Source organism: Cnephaeus nilssonii, assembly GCF_951640355.1.
Source record: "Cnephaeus nilssonii genome assembly, chromosome: 13".
NCBI lineage: Eukaryota > Metazoa > Chordata > Mammalia > Chiroptera > Vespertilionidae > Cnephaeus > Cnephaeus nilssonii.
In genome coordinates, this window is record NC_137084.1 from 18,586,977 (window position 1) to 18,607,855 (window position 20,879).

The window sequence follows — 20,879 nt, forward strand, 5'->3', positions numbered from 1 at the left end:
TTTCATTGGAATAACATTTTTAAAGTGCATATACAAATCAACCAAAATGTCTTTCAGTAGGTGGAGGGACAAATAAACTATAGCACATCCAGGTAATGGTATTTTATTTGGCACTAGAAAGAAGTGAGCTAACAAGCCATGAAAAGATGTGGTGAAACCTTAAATACATGTAACTACGTGAAAAAAGCTAATCTGAAAAGACAATGTACTGCATGATTCCAATTATGTGACATTCAGGAAAAGAAGACATTAAAAAGGTTGCCAGGGGTTAGGGTATAGGGAAAGATGAACAGGAGGAGCTTGGAGGATACTTAGAGTAGTGAAAATGCTTTATATGAAATTATAAATGTGTATACAAGTCATTAAATATTTGTTCAGACCAATAGAATGTACAACAAACACCAATAGTGAACCCAATGTAAACTATGGAGTTTAGATGAAAATGATGTGCCAATGTAGGTTCGTGGATTTTAACAAATGTACTACTTTGTTAAGGACTATTGCTAATGGGATGGGTGAGGCTAGCATTTGTAGGTCAGGGAATGGAATATATGAGAATTCTCTGTGCCTTCTCAATTTTTCTGTGAAAGTAAAACTTCTCTAAAAAATAAAATAGTCTTACAATATAAAAAAGTACACAATACAGTGTCATGTGAAGATAACTATCAAATTGTTAATGCAGTTAAAAGGAATCTTGAAGATAATCATTATTACTACCAAGTAATAATATCTCAAACTTTCGAGCATTCTACATGTCTTGATGACTTTGATTATCATAAACAACTCTGTGAGATAGGTCTTATTAAAATTTTAATTTTTTAGATTAGAAGAAGGTAATCCAGAGAAGCTAAGTAAATTGTCCAAGTCCACTAAGATATTAGGTGTTAGAACCAGATTTCAAACCAGGTAGTCAAGTTCATGCTCAAGACTTTATGCTCTTAACAAGGTCCCTACGTTGTCTCTTAATATAATTTTTATGCTTCATGGATGTCATCCCAGAGATAACAGGGAGTAAAACTTCACCTCAGCAGACATAGGATTAGAAAAGGAGAAATAACAGAAAGATTTAAAAACAAAACAAAACAGTGAAAGCCATGGCTGGCACAGGAAATGAATTCAAGAGAGAGATAATTATTCAATTATAAGTAAATAAATTAACTCACATACATATAAATTAATCATGTAATTATTTTTAAATGAGTGATTTTGCTCAAATAGAAAGCCAAAACAAAGTGAAGACAGGTCAGAGTCTGAGAAATGAAGATAAGGAGAAGCAGAATTCCAAAAGATCCAAAAGGCTATTGCTAATTTTTTGTAGAAGGAATTCTTCCAGGGACATTATAAGAGATAAATGTTCTTCCTCAAAACAATGGAGGTCTGTGAGGGGAATATTTATTCTCCATTACTTTCTGCTTCTTATATTTTGAAGAACCTTTCTATGAGCATTTAATCCATTTGGGAAATTTAATTTAAGAGTAATAGAATATATTGACTCAGATATTGTTAAGCTATTGAATGAATAAATGCCTTGAGGCCTAACATGAGATCATTTTTTATTTTAAATTAAGCCCTCTTCCTTGAGCCAGTGTTTGTTTCATAACCTATTACATGCATGGGAAAAACATTCCTAAATGATACAATGGAAATGGTGGAGTACCATGTGCAGTTGTGAAGGTTGGGCACCATGTTACTTTAGGGTGTGCCATTCATATGGACGAAGGTGTGAAAAAACCCTCCCCAAAGATGTACAATTTATAGAATATTGTCCTGATTCATGTACACACGCAACAACTGCCCATCATGGTGATTAGACTGATAAAGGGAAGAACATACCTCTCAGGAATATGTATCAAACCTATGAGGGAAACATCACTAACCAACATATACAGTTTTTCATTGAAAGAGCTTCTGAAATATGAGAGAGAGAATGCTAATTGAAAAGTAAGAATATGAAAGCTAAATATTATTATGTTTAGAATAAGAAAAGATCTGTGATTCGTTAAATTTTTAATGATTCACAATAATCATAATATTCCCATGTCAAATTTCATATGTGTATGATTTCTTATTGGAGAAAGGAAGCATTGCATTCTCTGGAGAATATATCTATCTATATCTATATCATCTATACTAGTGTATCTTTATCGCTGTCTCTATCTCTATCTCTATCTCTATCTCTATCTCTATCTCTCTATCTCTATCTCTATCTCTATCTCTATCTCTATCTCTATCTCTATCTCTATCTCTTTCTCTTTCTCTATCTCTATCTTTATCTCTATCTCTATCTTTATCTCTATCTCTATCTATCTCATCTATCAATGTCCATATCATCTATGGCTACCTATGGATTCCCTGGAGAAATTATAACCACTGGAGAGCTGAAAACAGATGCTATGAGGTAGAGAGGTCTCAGAAGTCAGGAAGAGCTCTAATGTCTAGTATGTGAGCAGCAGACCCTGGAACAGTGAGCGTCATGACCTTCACAAAGCCATCTGATGTTTCTCCCATCCCCTCCTGTGTCATATTTGATTATAGTCAAATTTAATTCTATAGAAATTATGGACTTATTTTTTTCAATGATTTTAAAGTAGAACAACACAGATATTTTTTCAAGGCTTTGGTTTTTTTTTTACAGTCATTAAATTTTGTGTAGTCATAAAGAATGTCATACCTATTGAATAAATGTAGTCTCTATCTCTTCCAGAGATGATTATACATAGATTAACCTGTTGATTTCAGATCCAGTAACAGTCACATAAATTGATTTTTCCCTTGTGGCTAATTTTTATTTTATAGCAACTTATAGATAATTCACAAACCATTTATGAGGTTTATTTTAGGAATACAAGCCCAGTTCAGCATTGAAATATAGTAATGTAATTTATCATAGGAAACAGAATTAAAAAGGAAAATGATGAATTTCTCAATTGATATAGAAAGAGCATCTAATGAAATTCTGTATCCATTCATAGCATAAAATTAAACTCTCAGCAATCTAAAAATGGAAACTTCCTAAAAATTGATTAAAAATTTTTTTCATCTACAATAAAACTTACAGAGAACTCCATATATAATCATGAAAGGATAAGTCTTCTCACTAACACTGGACAAGGAGAAGGCTGTTTTATGACCACAGCTATCATCTCTATATATAAAAGCCTAAGTGACCCTTACAATCAAACGACTGGAACAACCAGAACGACCGGTTGACCAGTCGCTATGACATGCACTGACCATCAGGGGGCAGATGCTCAATGCAGGAACTGCCCTCTGGTGGTCAGTGCGCTCCCACAGCCAACTACCCATAGCCAGCCAACATCCCCTGATTCCTGCCTCCCAGCCAGCAAACATCCTGCAGTCTCTCCCTCCATCCCTCCCCCCATCCTGCAGGCCCCATTCAGCAGGCCCCGGCTGGCAGGCAGCAGGCGCCCAGACCCCAGCTAGCAGGCACCGGCTGGCAGCCAGCAGGCCCCGGCTGGCCCAGCCCCAATCGGGACTGGACGAGTCAGCCCTGATAGGCCCTGATCACTGGCCAGGCCTAGGGACCCTACCTATGCACGAATTTCATGCACCAGGCCTCTAGTATATCATAATGGCGATCCCAGCCTGTGTAATAAGATCAGAGGAATAAATAGAAGATGTAAAATTTTAAAAATAAATAAAATAGTCTCTATTTGAAGATGATGTGATTGCTTATGTAGAAAATGAATCTGCAAAAGTTAATATCTATCTATCTATTTATCTATCTATCTATCATCTATCTATCTATCTATCTATCTATCTATCTATCTGCCTAAGTGACCATTGTAACCGAACGGACGGCTGAACAGGTTGTGTAGGGTGACCAGGCCGGCAGGGGGGTTAGTGAGGGGTGCTCAAACGACCAAACAGCAGGCTGCATGGGGTGACCAGGCCCACTGGGGAGGCAGTTGGGGGCAACCAGGCCAGCAGGGGGGGGCAGTGAGGGGTGACCAGGCTGGCAGGGGAGGCAGTAAGGGGTGACCAGGCAGGCAGGCAGGTGAGCAGTTAGGAGCCAGTGATCCCAGATTGTGGGAGGGGTGTCCGACTGCCTGAGACAGTAAATATAGTAATGTAATTTATCTTATCAACAGAATTAAAAAAGGAAAACTATGAGGGGTCCTGGATTGGAGAAGGTGCAGGCTGGACTGAGGGGACTCCCCCCCATGCATGAATTTTGTGCACCAGGCCTCTAGTCCTATATAATAAAGAGGTAATATGATAATTTGTTTGTTAGGGTGTCCAAGTCACCACCAGTAAATGGGTTGCTCACACACAGGAGCTAGGGGGCAGGGACGGGGGCCCAGAGGAAGGGAGGACAATCGAAGGAAATGTGTCTAGACCAGTGATGGTGAACCTATGACACGCGTGTCAGCACTGACATGCGTAGCCATTTCTGATGACACGCGGCCGCTGAGGCGGCCGCATGCCGAGGATGAAACATTTGCTGTTCCTGAGGATGAAACATTTGCGAAATAATGTTTTTTCCTCAAAGTGACACACTACCCGAGTTATGCTCAGTTTTTTGGCGAAGTTTGACACACCAAGCTTAAAAGGTTGCCCATCACTGGTCTAGACTTTCCCCAGCCCTCTCCCTCTTTCTGCTACCTAAAAAGCCCCAGGCCCCGCCACAGTTCTGTGGGGACTTCCGCCCCCAGCGGAGGCACGCCCAGGCCTGCCCAGTGCTAACGTCCCGTCCAGCACTGAGGTGAAGCTGTCTGCCTGCATCCCTGGCCAGGGACATGATGCTGTCTGCTTGTGTCCCTGTCCTGGGACGTGACCCTGCCTGCCTGTGTCCCTGACCTGGGATGTGGTGCTGCCTGCATGCATCTTCCCCCGCAGTGCAGAACTGCTTCAGTGTTTCGGTGAACTTTGCAACAGACCCAAGGAGGAAACTGAGAGGGGAGAGGCCAGGAGCTGTGGATTCCCAGTGCTTTAGTCACTTGAAAACAGCCCTGCTTGGAATGTGAGGTGGCTGTATGTTCAGCTGAGAAGTGAGAGGGCTGAACACCACCATCACTGGGGTCCGGTCAGTCAGAGACCAGAGCTTCCACCAAGAGAAGGGAAAAAAAAGAGGGAGGGGCCCAGAGGAAGGGAGGACAATCGAAGGAAATGTGTCTAGACTTTCCCAGCCCTCTCCCTCTTTCTGCTGCCTACAAAAGCCCCAGGCCTGGCCACAGTTCTGTCTATACCTTTTAGACCCCTGTTCTCCGATCACAGAGGAAAGAAATAAGGAAGGAGTCTGTGCTGCCTCCAGAAAGTATCTATATACCTGATCGGCCGGTCGCCTCCCGCAGAGGGAGGCCAGACTGCAGCTTAGGCAGAGGTGTGATGGGGCGTCACCTTCCCCTGATCGCCAGGTCGCCTCCCACCCCTGAGGGCTCCTGGACTGTGAGGGAGGGCATGCTGGGCTGAGGGACCCTCCCACCCCCATGCATGAATTTTTGTGCACCGGGCCTCTAGAAACTAATAATTAAATATAAGATGTCACAGTATGCACAGCCAACACACAGAATTCCATTGCATTTCAGTATATAAGCAATATACATTTGAAAGTTTATATAAATACTAGAGGCCAGATGCACAAAATTTGTGCAAGAGTAGGCTTTCCTTCCCCTAGCTGCCAGCACCGGCTTCCCTCTGGCACCCCAGATCCAAGCTTCCCTCCAGCCACCAGCAAGCACCCAGGACCCGGGCTTCCCTTGCAGCCTGGCTTCGCCCAGAAGGTCATCTGGAAGGACATCCAGTCTAATTAGCATATTATGCTTTTATTATATAGGATATAATTTATTACTCTAAAACAAACAAACAAAAAAAATCATAATATAAATTTTAAAAAAGTTTCTTCACTGGGTTACCAGTTTATTATAAAGGATATCAGAGAAAATAAATCAACAATCAGGAAAGTCTACCCAAGTTTATTGTGTGTATTAATTATTCCACAGAAACATGACCCAATCACCATTTCTGTACACTTCCTCTTAGACATGGCCACACTGTGAAGCAAAGTAGTTGCAGTAGCAACGTAATAATCATAGGCCATTACTGACAGCAAGAAGCATTCTGTGGAAATAAACACCCCAAAACACAAATGCTGAACTATGCAAACAAAAAAGAGAGAAAGACAGACAGAAAGACAAAAGCGATGTTTCCCTTCACACCAGGAGCTCTCTAAGCATTTTTGGGTGATAAAAGGGTTTTAGGAGGTATGCCACAAACCAGAATTAAGACCAAATATATGTTTCTTATTATAAATTGCAATATCATAACCAGTCTTTAGTTAAAACATAAGTCAATGAAAGCATGTTCAATAGAATATCTGAATTCTTGGAAACCTGAGAACCAGTTACTTTTTTCTTTGTAAGTACCCTGTTTTTATGTCCTTAAATGCAAGTATTATTACGCAATTGTTTTCTCTAAATAACTGAAAAAATATAAATGTAATAGTGGATTTTGCTATTGATTTAGAGAATAACAACCTAGAATATCGGAAGACATATGTGATAGGCTATTGTTTTTGTGATGCAGCTATATGAATTAAGCAACTTTTCCTTTCTGGCCCCCTCCTTATATCACAAATCAGTGTATAGAATGAAAAATTCTTAAGGTGGATGCTTGGGGCAGTGGGGGGACCAGAGTGTAGACTGCATGGTTTTCCAGATACTTTGTGTACATTTGAAACTGGTGTGGAATGGTATTGAATGTAAACTGTAGTTGAAAAAAAAGTTAAAAAAGAAAAGAAAAAGGAACACCTCTGTACATCTTTAGAAGCTTTACATTCACTGAAATATTGAAAGTGAGAACTGACTGGTAGGATTTACAATGACTTAAACCTAACAGGGGTAATGCTTCATTTCTAAGGCCTTTTTCACAGCATCCTTTACCTCTTTGTTCCTCAGGCTGTAAATCAGTGGGTTTAACATGGGAATCACTAGGGTGTAGAACACAGAAACTACCTTCTCCTGTTCTACAGAATACTGGGAGCTTGGCTGAATATAACTAAAGCTTAAGGTTCCATAGAATATGGTGACAGCAGTCAGGTGAGAGGCACAGGTGGAGAAGGCTTTCTGTCTGCCTGCTGCTGAGCGGATCCTCAAGATAGCAAGAACAATGAACAAGTAGGAAATCAGCACAACCAGGAAGGTGAACATGGCAATGATACCAGAGAAGGTTAAGAGCAACAACTCATTCATGGAGGTTTCAGAACACGACAGCTTTAGGAGTGAGGGAATATCACAGAAGAAGTGGCTGACAACATTCAACCTACAGAAGGACAGTCTGCCCAAGCTTATTGTGTGTATTAATGAGTTAATTATCCCACACATACATGACCCGATGACCAGCCCTACACGCTTCCTCTTAGACATGGCCACACTGTAAAGCAAAGGTTTTGCAATAGCCACATAACGATCATATGCCATTACTGACAGCAAGCAACCTTCTGTGGTAACAAACACCCCAAAACACAAATGCTGTACCATGCAAGCAAAAAACGAGATGGTTGCCTTCACAACCAGTAGGCTTATCAGCATTTTGGGTGCAATGGCAGATGCATAGCAGGCATCTACAAAAGAAAGGCAGCTGAGGAAAAAGTACATAGGTTTGTGGAGCTTGGGAGTGATTCGAATTAAGAAGATCATGCCTAGATTCCCCACCAAGGTAATGACATAAATCACCAGGAACAACACAAAAAGTACAATTTTCAGTTGAGCGTGGTCCGTCAATCCCAAAAGAATAAACTCTGTCACAACTGTAAAATTCTTTTCAGTCATTTGTTTCTTTTCACAAGAACTGTATTGAAAAAAGATACAGAGATTATAACTTATTAGGGAAATTATATATATATAATTATATATATATGTATATACATATATATATATATATATATATATACACACACACATATACATATATATATATGTGTGTGTGTGTGTGTGTGTGTGTGTGTGTGTGTGTGTGTGTATAAAAACAAACACAACACAACAATTACTGATGTCAGGCTTTGTATAAAAAATATCCCTTATTTGAATCTGTGATTTTTCATCAATAAAAGTAGTAAGAGGACTAAATGGTCTCTCATTTCATTCCAATTATGTTGTTTTGTATGATTATATTCCATAGAAACCAAAATGTGAAAAACAGTTTGTCTCTAATAGCTTCAGTCTCTCTCTAAAATGTCCACTAAGCAGACACTAATGACGATAGAAATTAATAGCATGTATAATATATACCATTAGATAGATAGTTATTCTATGATATTCTCTTCTGATTATTTGTTTTTAAGTAGAAAATTATTTAACGAGAAGGGCCCATAAAATCATATTTATTTTGAAGTTATATATGGCGTTGATGTACAGGGTCATTATCTTGGACAACCACATCAGGAAGTAAGAGGCTCAGTACCTAGAGTGATGACATTTAAAATGCCAAGGATTCTGGCTTTTGTGACCATAGGATGTTGGGGGCCAACACCTCATTCTGAAATGCATGAAACAAAAGCCTGTATCTTGCATGATACCTCCTAAAAGGATCCAGGACTCTTGCTCCAGGACAATTTTCTCCACGTTCCTGGTAAAAGACCAGCCCTGGAAGGTCCCTGACTGAGACACAGGACACAGAATCCCACATCTTGCATATCTGGAGCACATGGAGGCTTTTCCTGAGATCTCAAATAATTTTAGAAAAATTTAAAAGCACACTAATTGAGAATATGAATATATGTAGATATATATTCACAAAATTTTCTGTGATACTTCTTCCTATTTTTCATCCTATAATACATAGTTTAAACAATTTAAGTCTTTCTAAAATTGCAATTTTCATTGGATGGTTGGATACCTATATTTCATATTCAAAGCTATTTGTATTTGTTTCAGAATTTGTTTCTCTATTAAGTTGGAGTATCACTTTAGAAATTACAATAAACAAATGGTAATGATATTGGAATAGCTATAATTTATACCATTTATCTATTTTAATTAAAACATTTCAATTGCCACAATGACAAGAAGTTAGGAATTCATTAATCCTGGATCAAATCCCATTGTTGACAACAATTGGTTTTATTTCATTGAACAAGTTATTTAACTTTCCAGATCCAGGTTATAATTATATTTTCTTCTCCAAAATTGCTGAGAGGATTGAAGATAACAACTTCCATTAAGGATTTACTGTTCTTTGAGTATAAATTCATTATTTAACAAACTAGATAGAAAGTTGCATAACTATATTAAATATATCTAGATAGAATATCGATATGTATTTAGTGTGTGATATCTTTTTGTACAAGGTGATCAGTTTCATACTTTTAAACCATTGTAATTGAACTATTTCTTTTTTCTGGAGCATTTCTGCAATACATAAGCTCTATTTATTTTTATTTTTTGTTTATTTTTGTAATCAAATGGATATCTCAAGTTATCAATTACAAACTAGCCTTGTTAAATGTCAGATTTTAAAAAATCTACATTTTTTCACAATATCTTACATGCTATTTAAAGATTACCAACATATTTGACAATATGGAAGAACACATCCCACAACATTCAAAACTGCATCTTTTATTCATAGATCTAACACATGCTCTTTCTTCTACTACTGTTAAAGACTTAACTGAAAATTTTCAGTTAATAAAACATCACTTATAGATACAAATTTTATTTAAACTACAATTAAGGAAATAGCATGTTTAAAAGGTATTATAAATTAAATTAACTACCAAAATATAAAACTAGTAACTTTAGCAACTAAATTTGATGGCAACATTGTAAACTGAATTATATAAAGATATATAAACTTAAATTCCATGAACTTTAAGAATCAAAACACTGATAAGATTCTATCAAACTTAAAATTTTCAATTTTTTGTTGAATGAATGATAAATATAAAATTAAAATAAGTAGAAAGACATTAAAAGGAATGAATTTAACTTACCAAAGATACTTTAAAAATTAGGATATTAGTTTATTTAAAATGCTCATATCCATCACCAAGTTTTCTTACTCTCGTCTTAGAAATGAAATTAGTTAATATATTTTCTGATATTCAGGATAATCAATATTTTAATGGCAGATAACTGAACCACTCAGGTATATATATATATATACCTGAGTGGTTCAGTTATATATATATATAAAAACAAACATAATTTTTAAAAAATAAACAATGTAACAATGGTGTTACACAAAACAAACATAATTTTAAAAAATAAACAATGTAACAATGGTGTTACATCTATAATTCTTTCTTCAATGAGGACAAAAATGAAAGAAGAAACGAGTATATATATTTTATTCTAATGAGACCAGAATTCCTGTGGTTCAGACACTAATTACACTAAAACAACAACAACGGCAAAAATTACACTCTGGATTGCTTTCTGGTTTCTCAAGAGACTCTCTTAAAGTATCTCAGTGGAACTGGTTTCCCTAAGATCTGTAACATAAAAAAAAAAAAAGTTTCAAAAAATAGAAGGCAACATACAGACAAATGTGAGAAAACAGTAGAAATATTGATTGTAAATAATTTATATAAATCAGAAAGTATTTTATTAAGATATAATATGAACTGAGCCTGAGCTTGTAAGGCAAAAAAACCCCAAAAAGTTAAGTGGAATCCAATTTGACAATGGCTATTATTTCTAAAACCTTGGGGAGTAACACCCTACGACCCTTATCTACACACTTCTATTTAGATTGCAATTCTGCATTCTATCAAACTGGTAGAATGGCCACATGTTACTCCTATCAGCTATCATGTTTAACTCTAATGTTCTCATTCATTTAATGAATACTTCTTAGAGAATAAGGTCAAGCTAGACATTGTGTTCTGCACTGGAAAGAGGATTACAAAAACAAACAAACAAGCCCTGACTGTTTGGCTCCGTGGATAGAGCTGTGGCCCGTGGAATGAAGGGTCTCCGGTTCCATTCCCCGTCAAGAGCACATACCTCGGTTGTAGGCTGGATCTCTGGCCCTGTCTGGGCACATGTGGGAGGCAATCAATTGATCAATGTCTCTCTCTCTCTCTCTCTCTCTCTCCATTCTCTGTAAAAATCAATGGAAAGCATATCCTCGAGTGTGGATTAAAAAAATACATTGAAATACTGAATGTAACAGTAAAACATACTATAGCAATTGTAACACATAAATAAAAAAAATTTGTTATTGTTCTCAAAAGAAAAAACATGGACACTGACACCATGACTCTCCTAGGGGCATTTGCAAAATTTTATTACTGAGTTTCAAATTATTTTAAAAAAAAAGCTTAGCTTTTAGGTCCACGAGCAACACAGAATTCCACTAAAACTCACATATAAATCTAGTACACTCAAAGAATTAGCCCAGTCAGGGCACGTACCTAGGTTGGGGGTTCTATCCCAGGTCACTGATCGACGTTTTTCCTCTCTCTCTTTCTCTCCCTCCCCCTCTCTCCTTTCCTCTCTCTTTAAAGACTCAATAAAACATGGGTAAAGACTTAAAAAAATATAAAACCTAACTAAATAAATCTGCTTATCAGCAAACATTATAAATTAACTTGCTCAACATGATCTGGCATCTTGTTATGGTGGGGAGGAGGGGGGGGAGAAAGAAAAAAAAAAAAGAAGTCCCATCTGGGAATCAGTAACCACAACCTTTCCTCATGGGGGTTGAACTTCGGAGTTTGCTGTCTGCACAAGTGAGGTAGCTTTAAGCTGAAACATTTACATACATCGCCTGGCCAGCGTGGCTCAGTGGTTGAGCATCGACCTATGAACCAAGAGGTTGAGGTTCGATTCCTGGTCAGGGCACATGCTGGTTTGTGGCCTGATCCCCAGTGTGGGGCATTCAGGAGGCAGATAATCATTGATGTTTCTATCTTTCTCTCCCTATCCCTCTTTGAAGTCAATTTTTAAAAAATTAAATGTATATTTACATAGAGTGGTCTGAGTTGATCGCGCTGTGGCTACCAGAGTGACCTTCCAGGACTGTCACAGAAAAGGTCCTGCTAAAGATGAACTTACTATCCAATTGTAAAACACAATGAGAAAGAATATCTCCATAATCAAAACTATAGAAAGCAATAAATACATTTAAAATGCTTTTTAAAATAAAAGTCAAAAAGGGGGGAAAATGGATGAACCCTTTACCAAAAAGACAAGCGTTATAGGCTGATTTATTGACAGTGGTCTAAGCAAGGGATCAGGAAGAATAAATGAATGAATGAATGAATGAATGAATGAAATATGCATACCTGTCAAAAAGAAGGTGTGTCTTCTTATGGGAAACAAATGTAGCCTATGGTTGCAGGAGGATTCAGGCATAATAAGTAACTATTTTGAGGAAGGCATGTTGAAGCCAGCCACTAACAGTATTTTTAAGTACCTACAGAAAACAGGAAGCAGCTGTCCATCCCTCTTCAAGTACCCAACACCAGCAAATACCTATGGAACCGAGTCTGTGCAGTTAGCAGCCAAATGAACCTAAACAGACCTCCTGAGCAGAGTGGAACCATGGAACTCAACAAGAGGTGCCACTCTTTGCCATCTGAGCCCACCAGAAAGTGAGAGGTCTGCCAATATGGAAGATGAGACCCAGACCAAATGTGAAAACATATAGGACTGACCAATCAAACTCTGTTAGGTTGAAATTACTTTGTTCCCTCTAGCCCTCTTTTGCATCCCTTACTTCTAGATAGCTTAGTCCTAAGACTATCCAATCAGACCCCTAAATTAGAATTAATGAATATGTAGCCCCTCCTCATCTTCCTCTTTAAATTTGCTTCAAGCCTTGTCAGGGAGGCTTATTTGGGTTTCCTTCCCAGCTCCTGTTTGTCTGCCTCATTAAATAAACTCTTGCCTCACTGCATATTCCATGCTTTGTTAGTTAGCTTCACATAGCGTTTGTCATACAAACTTGGGTTCAATAAAAATGTTTAGTTGTTTATTTTTCTTCTGTCTTCCCCAGTTCTTCTGGCAGTATTATTATCTACTAGAGGCCCGGTGCACAAAATTTGTACACTGGGGGAGGGGGGTGTCCCTCGGCCCAGCCTTCACTCTCTCCAATCTGGGACCCCTCAAGGGATGTCTGACTGCTGGTTTAGGCCCATGGGATTGGGCCTAAACCGGCAGTCAGACATCCCTCTCACAATCTGGGACTGCTGGCTCCCAACAGCTCGCCTGCCTGCCTCCCTGATCACCCCCTAACCACTCCCCTGCCAGCCTGATTGATGCCTAACTGCTCCCCTGCAGGCCCCATTGCCCCCAACTGCCCTCCACTGCTGGCCCAGTAACCCCCAACTGCCCTCTCCTGCAAGCCCAGTCACTCCCAACTGCCCTCCCCTGCCAGCCTCGTTGCCCCTAACTGCCCTCCCCTGCTGACCTGGTCACCCCTAACTGCCCTCCCCTGCCAGCCATCTTGTGGTGGCCATCTTTGACCACATAGGGGAGGCCATTTTTGACCACATGGGTGCAGCCATCTTTGACCACATGGGGGAGGTCATCTTGTGCGAGGGCTTGAGGGTCAATTTGTATATTACCTCTTTATTATATAGGATTATTATATAGGATTTTATCACCCCTGATTTTGACATCATGCATGGCCAACTCAGTTTCTGCATCTTACAGGAAAAGTTGCTGTTATTAGCAAAATTTTTAAAAATGAAACCTAAAAAGAAGGAAAAAAAGAAAAGAAAATATATGCAAAAAGAAAGTTTAAATTGGAGAACATTATGCTAAGTGAAATAAGCCAGTCAATGAAAGAAAAATACCACATGATCTCACTCATTTATGGATAATAAAGAACATTATAAACTGATGAACAAAAATATAGATACAGAGACAGTAAAGCATCAAACAGACTGTCAAATTATAGGGGGAAGGTTAGGGAGAGGTGGGGGAGATAAGAGATCAACCGAAGGACTTGTACGCATGCATATAACCATAACCAATGGACACAAAACTCTGGGGGGTGAGGGCATGTATGGGTGTGGGGTGGGGGGACAATGGTAAGATATGTACACATATAATACCTTAATAAAAAAAAAAGTGAAAAAAAAGTTTAAAAAAAGCTTTCCCATAGTTCCATGGTCACCTGAATAGATGCTACTAGATTCATAGGAGATGCAACTGACCATTGATTACTAGGAAGTCTGTAAAGGCAGCAAGGATCACAACTAAGAAACCATAGAATGCTGAGGATATATTGTTAAGAACCCAGATGTTTCTACAATTTGGATATATGTTTAACTGTATGCAAATTCTCCTCAATTCTTACACATATGGAAGTCATAGAGGAGGAGGGCATGGGTGACATTTATGAGTGATGAATTATACTATCTTATATTAGATTTTGCTCTCAGTGAGGTTGTACTGAACATTATCCAAGAGTGGTAAGATCTCAATTCAGGGAACATGACAGTCGAGGCAATCATTATAGCATTACAATCATTGTTACAGGTTTGTCATATGAAAGAACAAGGCATATATATCACTCACTTAAAGATAAGGCATTCATTTCAAATCTCCTAGTTATCAATCATGTGACTTAGGGCAAATTACATGGTTTATCTGAGCTTGATGTCCCCTGAATATATCAGTGATATATTTTTAACCTAGTGGTTACCCCATATTTTTATTCCATGAACTAATTCAAAGAAAAATCCTATGCAATGTCATTTATAAGTTTATCATGATTTTTGGAACAGTGCTGGTTTTATTGGGATAAAATTATGTCAAAGTATTTTCCATAGTTACTTTAATCATTGACTCTGTGAGTCAGTACCTTTACATCATGCAGGCCTCCAGGGACTGTTTAGGTAATCTCTATTGTTTTCAGTATCTTCCCTGGCATTGCCCCTCATATTTTCTCACTAGGGAATGTGCAAGGTGCCCTGGGTCATTAGCAGGCACCACGAGGCAGTATTTTAAAAGTCTCTCAGATTATTTTAGCATAAATCACATGTGACTTCTTCAGGAAGCATCTCAAAAAAGGACAAGCCAAAATTCTCTCTACTTAAAAGAAAAGGTCAGAGTAATTTAGGAGATGGAAATCCAATTCTTCATTAGAGGTGAGTGGATTGGAATTGTGCTTCGATTATGACCATGGTATTGGTAATTTCCCCTTATTCTTGGCTTCTGAGTATGGACATGCTTATGGTTACTGACAGCTGATTCTAAGATACCACAAAAACTCATTATCTCCTTTGTTAGCTGGGGTTCCCTGGCATAGAATGGTATTTTTAGGGCATTAAATCCTATGACTTAACTAGATATCATAGATCCATTTGATTTATGAAAGTCAATAGTGGCACTTAGATATTGCAAGTAAAGAAGTTAAGCTTTCCAGATAAAATATAGGATTCCCAATTACATTTGCATTACAGCTAAACAACAAATAATTTTAATGTTATATAATATTTGATAAATATTTATTTTATATAAAAATATTCAATGCAATTTTAAGAAAAATGTATTTTAATACATATATTACCCATGCAATAGTTTATATACTACAAGTAATTTTACTATAAGAATATATATATCTTATATGTAAGGAGAAACTCATGATAAACTTATTTATTTAGTTGTTTGCTTTTTACCTCTACTGGCTGCCTACTACTTGGTTTGCTTTTTCAGAATAGGCTTTACACACTGACTGTATTTATCTTTAACAGGGTATATTTCATATTAAGTATCCTTATCACAATAAAATTAAAACATAAATGTCAAAAAAATGAGCAGGGTGAATGAATCTAGATGTCTTCTGAGAGAGGAATAACTGACACTAACAATGAAGATAAACTCAAATAACACCAGAATAATTCTTAGCAAAGCACTGAAGACTTCAACATGAAGGGATTGGTACTGGAATTCTGAATTCCTCTGCTGAATCCAGTGCATCTCCTATTCTATAGGAAAACCCACAAAAGCAGGCCCTGCAAACAATGTTCTTATTTGTGAAAGAGGAAATAACCTGAAAGCAGAGTGAGATCAATGGGGGAACAGCAGACAAGCTGATCTAGGAAAGTGGAATAGAAGTAGCTCACGAATTTCCACATTTGCCTCCCCCTGCCCATCCCATCCCATTCACTAATCCTTGGATCAGACTGGCTAAATGGATACCAAAAAACTATAGATTCCTAGAATTCTGCCAACAGCCACAGGGTGGCTCCCAACTCAGCTGCTCTTAACTATTGGTTTGGGCCTTGTGCCAAGCTCCCAGAAGTTTCTACCTGATAGCTGGCCAACCTAAAGCTGAGCATTACGTTATATAATTCTATTTTGTATTTTAACTGGCTGAATATTTTAAACTCCAATTGAAAATCATGCTTTCAGAGTTCCAGCTTTTCATTGAAGAGAAACTCAGTGTGAGAGGAAGTAAACACAAGTGGATTGAGCTAAAGCAGCTTCACTATCTTCAGAGTAGTTCCACTTTGTTTTCCTGACTTCCCGTGTAAATTTTATGAAATGAAGAGGACAGGACTGCCCATTGAAACATTTGAAAATCACAGCGTTATACTCCAGTACTCCATTGTACAATTCGAGAAATAAAGTGACAGTCATATGAGATTTAATAATTACTTATATAAATATTTTAAATGCTTTATATGCTTTATCATATTCACAATGGAAGAATAAATTAATGCATATAAATAGCATATTAGGGGAAAGAAAGCATATAAGATTAAATATTTAAAATGCCTAAATATTGATATTAACTGCTATTTTAGCAGAAATGGATCCAGATCTTATGCCTCTTAGAACTTATACAAGTTTGAAGATTTTCTTTTTTAAAAAAGAAAAAAGGTTACACATGTAAATGAAGGCATTAATGTGAATATTTATTTAGAATGAAAAAAAATTTAAATTTCAGTTGTCAATGAACAAGTACTCACAAATATTATAAAATTATAAATGTAGTAGTTTTATTAGTGAAATTTTAGACATATCTCAGCATATTGGGTGGTAAGAGAGTTCTTAGAAGCCATTCCAACACCAGAATAGATAGCATTACTAATGATAAATTTGGCTTTCATAAATATGCCCACTAAATATCAAATATGGTATTATTAACTCAATCTCTCCTTAGTTGGACCCCACAAATATTTGTGCACTAGCCAATGAACTATGATATTAGTTGAATATGATGGAGTCAAAGTTGGAATGCAAAGAGAAAGTGTGCTTGATTCAGGTTAAAATATCTTACATTTACAACTTTTACAAAGTTGGAAATATATCACTTTGTGAGTGTATTGTTAAGGCCCCACCTAGACCTTTAAAAGTGCAAATGAGGAACCCAAAATCTTAAACTTCATTAACTTCACATTATCTCTGTCTCTCTTTTAGAAAATCAAAATTCCACAAGAATTCTCAGACAGAAATGTAAGTATACTAAAGAAAAATTGTGATGTCATTGTATAGATGAAATAAATATTTCTAATATGTATATAGCTTTAAAAAAAAAAAAATCAATGGATAGGTTCCAAACAATGTTGACTCTAGTTAGAGTTTAATCTGTCATAACAGTGTATGTTTCATGTGTGTCACTTCGCTAAGGAAGTAAAAGATTCTATCACTTAACTTAACTTTAAAACTAGGTGTGGGAATTGTTTTCTATCTCCTATTATGAAAAACTAGAGGCCCAGTGCACAGATTCAGGACCAGTGGGGTCCCTCGGCCTGGCCTACGGGATCGGGCCGAAACCAGCTTTCTGACATCCCCTAAGAGGTTCTGGATTGCGAGAGGGTGCAGGCCAGGCTGAGGGACCCCACCGGTGCATGATTGGGGCCGGGGAGGGACTAAGGGAGGGCTCCAAGGCATGTCTGGCCTGGCTCACCCAGTCCAGACCAGCCGGACCCCATCAGCAAGCTAATCTACTGGTCAGAGTGTCTGCCCCCTGATGGTCAGTGCACATCATAGCAACTGGCCGAACAGTTGAACGAATGGTTGGACACTTAGCATATTAGGCTTTTATTATATAGGATTTTTTTCAATCTGCCTGCAAAGATTATAATTATGTTTAGGTGACACTACATGAAAGCTAATAACCTCTTTGTTTCTTTGCAGAGCTATCTGGACACAATGAGCCAACAGAATCTAACATCACTGACTGAATTCATTCTCATGGGAGTCACAAAGAAGCCTGAGCTGCAGGTTCCACTTTTCATTGCCTTCCTCATCATCTACTCAATCACAGTGGTAGGCAACCTGGGCATGATCATCTTGACCCAGGTGGACTCCCGCCTACACACACCCATGTATTTTTTTATCAAACACCTGGCTTTCATTGATCTTGGCAATTCCACCGTCATTTGTCCCAAGATGCTGGTAAATTTTGTTATGGATCAAAATGTCATTTCATATTATGCATGTGCCACCCAATTGGCTTTCTTCCTTATGTTTATTATCAGTGAATTTTTCATCTTGTCAGCCATGGCCTATGACCGCTGTTCAGCCATCTGTAACCCTTTGCTCTACAATGTTATTATGTCCCAGAGACGTTGTCATATGCTGGTGGGCATTCCATACCTGTACAGTATCTTTCAGGCTCTGCTGTTCACTATTAAGATTTTTACATTGAACTTTTGCGGCTCTAATGTCATAAATCATTTCTACTGTGATGATGTGCCCTTGGTACTTTTGCTCTGTTCAAATGCACAAGAAATAGAATTGCTAATCATATTATTTTCAGCATTTAATTTGCTCTCTTCCCTGCTGGTAATTTTGGTATCTTACATTCTCATTCTGATTGCCATATTTCGAATGCATTCTGCAGAGGGCAGGAAAAAAGCTTTCTCCACATGTGGTTCTCATCTGACAATGGTGGTTGTATTCTATGGGTCCCTACTATTTATGTACACACAGCCCAAATCCACTTATTCCTTTGATACTGATAAAATGGCCTCTGTGTTTTACACGTTAGTGATCCCTATGCTTAATCCCTTGATATACAGCTTAAGGAACAAAGAGGTAAAAAATGCCTTCCAAAGGGTCTTTAGGAATCCATGTAAACTTTGTATTTAATATTCACTATGGAATATTGTTCTAATAACTCTGATAAAGGCAAATGTCACTATTTCTAATACATATAATTGCATTCTTTTTTAATTCAGAGCAAAATCTAATTATAATGCACAAATAGATTGTTTCCCTAATATTCAGCCAAGTTAATCCCCATATTTTAGATCTCAGATGATACTTCCTCCTTAGCATTTCTTGCTTTTTAAATATATATATGTTTTTATTGATTCCAGAGAGAGAAAGGGAGAGGGAGAGAGAGATAGAAACATCAATGATGAGAGAGAATCATTGATCAGATGTCTCCTGCATGCCCCCTACTGAGGGCATGTGCCTTGACTGGGAAGCGATCTGAGACCTCCTGGTTCATAGGTTGAAGCTCAACCACTCAGCCAGACCAGCCTGGCTCTTGCTTTTGATTTAAGGTTTCTTTTAGTAATCCCATAGAAGTTGAGATTTCTTTCAGTTGAAACACCTACTAAATTCTACCTCAGCAAACTATGTGTTTCTTTCTGTCTTTTTATTGTCATTATTTTTTTCAGTTAGGGGTCTTTTCAATTTTGTTTTTATTTGTTTTCTTAACCTACTACAATAGTATAAATAAAGTAAGTTTCTTGCTGACAACATATAGATGGATAATGATTTTTTAAAACTCTCCTTTGGAGAATTTAACTCATTTACTTTTAAAGTAACTACAGATAATGATCTCATACTTCTGGCATGTTGCTCTTTGTTTTCCATACATCATCTCTTTCTCTTATTGACCATCCTTTCTTCCATTACAAGATCTTGAGTTTGTGGATGAACCCTATATTGGGCATGCCTACAGTGAAAGTCCATAACGCTGTTAAAAGAATGATCAGGGAACTGTAAGCTGAAAAGTTCCAGAGGTCACACAGGTAGGAAGCCTCAATAACGGGACACAACCTGGCTATTTACCTAATTGTGTGTCTGGCAATATGTTCTTTCAAGAGAGCAGTCTTCTTACCCAGCCGCCCAAACCTCCTTCCCCCTGGCAACCATCAGTCTAATCTCTCTATCTATGAGCCTGTTTCTATTTTTCACCTATTTTGCTCTTTAGATTCTACATATAAGTGAAATAATATGTTATTTATTATAATATAGAATTAATAATATATGTAAAGATCTCAGAAATAAAAGTTACTGAAGACTGCTACTCATATAGTTTGAAAATAAGCTTCAAAAAGAGCTATCTGAACCTTGTTTAAAACATTAAAGTTTTTTAGGAAGACACAAAAACATTACAGCACTAATTAACATAAAATTCACGAAAGTCACTACCCAATCACAAATACTAGAACACATGTGAAAGCAGGAACACGTCATCTCACTCAGGAGATGAAAAACATAGATCTTGAAATAACAGTGATGATGGGATTATCAGGCAAAGACTTTAAAACATGTATATGTTTGTCATGTAAGCCCTGATATTTGTGTTTGTTTTCAATCTTATTTTTGTTATGCAAGTTACTGACTAAGGTTTTGGATTCCCAGATATCAATTTCAAAGAGGCATCCACTTCAAAGCCTATTACTATGGAAAACAGTATTGAGATTCCTCAAAAATGTAAAACTGGAACTGCCTTATGACCCATCAATTTCACTTCTGGGTATATATCCGAAGAAATCCAAAATATAAATTCAAAAAAAATATACACCTCTATGTTCATTGCAGGGTTACTTACAATAACCAAGCTATGGAAGCCACCCAAGTGCCCATCAATAGATGAGGGGATAAAAAGGGAGTAATGCATACATATACAACTAGTGACCCAGTGCACAGATTCATGAACATTGAAAGGAAATTAATTAGAAGATGTCCTGTGGGGCAGGACTGGGCGAGAAG

At 37.6% G+C, this 20,879-nt stretch overlaps 2 protein-coding genes across 2 annotated transcripts in view; one reads left to right on the forward strand and one right to left on the reverse strand.

Moving 5' to 3' along the window:
* Positions 1-6,851: 6,851 nt before the first annotated feature.
* LOC307109349 (olfactory receptor 8U3) overlaps positions 6,852-20,879 on the reverse strand; it is a gene marked incomplete at both ends in the record, with an annotated part of 59,386 nt that continues 45,358 nt past the window's right edge. Inside the window, one exon of the mRNA XM_079788034.1 lies at positions 6,852-7,809. Coding sequence (XP_079644160.1) covers positions 6,852-7,809 — 958 coding nt within the window. The remainder of the gene's footprint in view (positions 7,810-20,879) is intronic.
* OR8K5 (olfactory receptor family 8 subfamily K member 5) lies at positions 18,078-19,019 on the forward strand (the record flags this gene model as incomplete). Its single annotated transcript, XM_079788576.1, has 1 exon — positions 18,078-19,019. One exon carries the CDS (start codon positions 18,078-18,080, stop codon positions 19,017-19,019), a length of 942 nt encoding a protein of 313 aa, XP_079644702.1.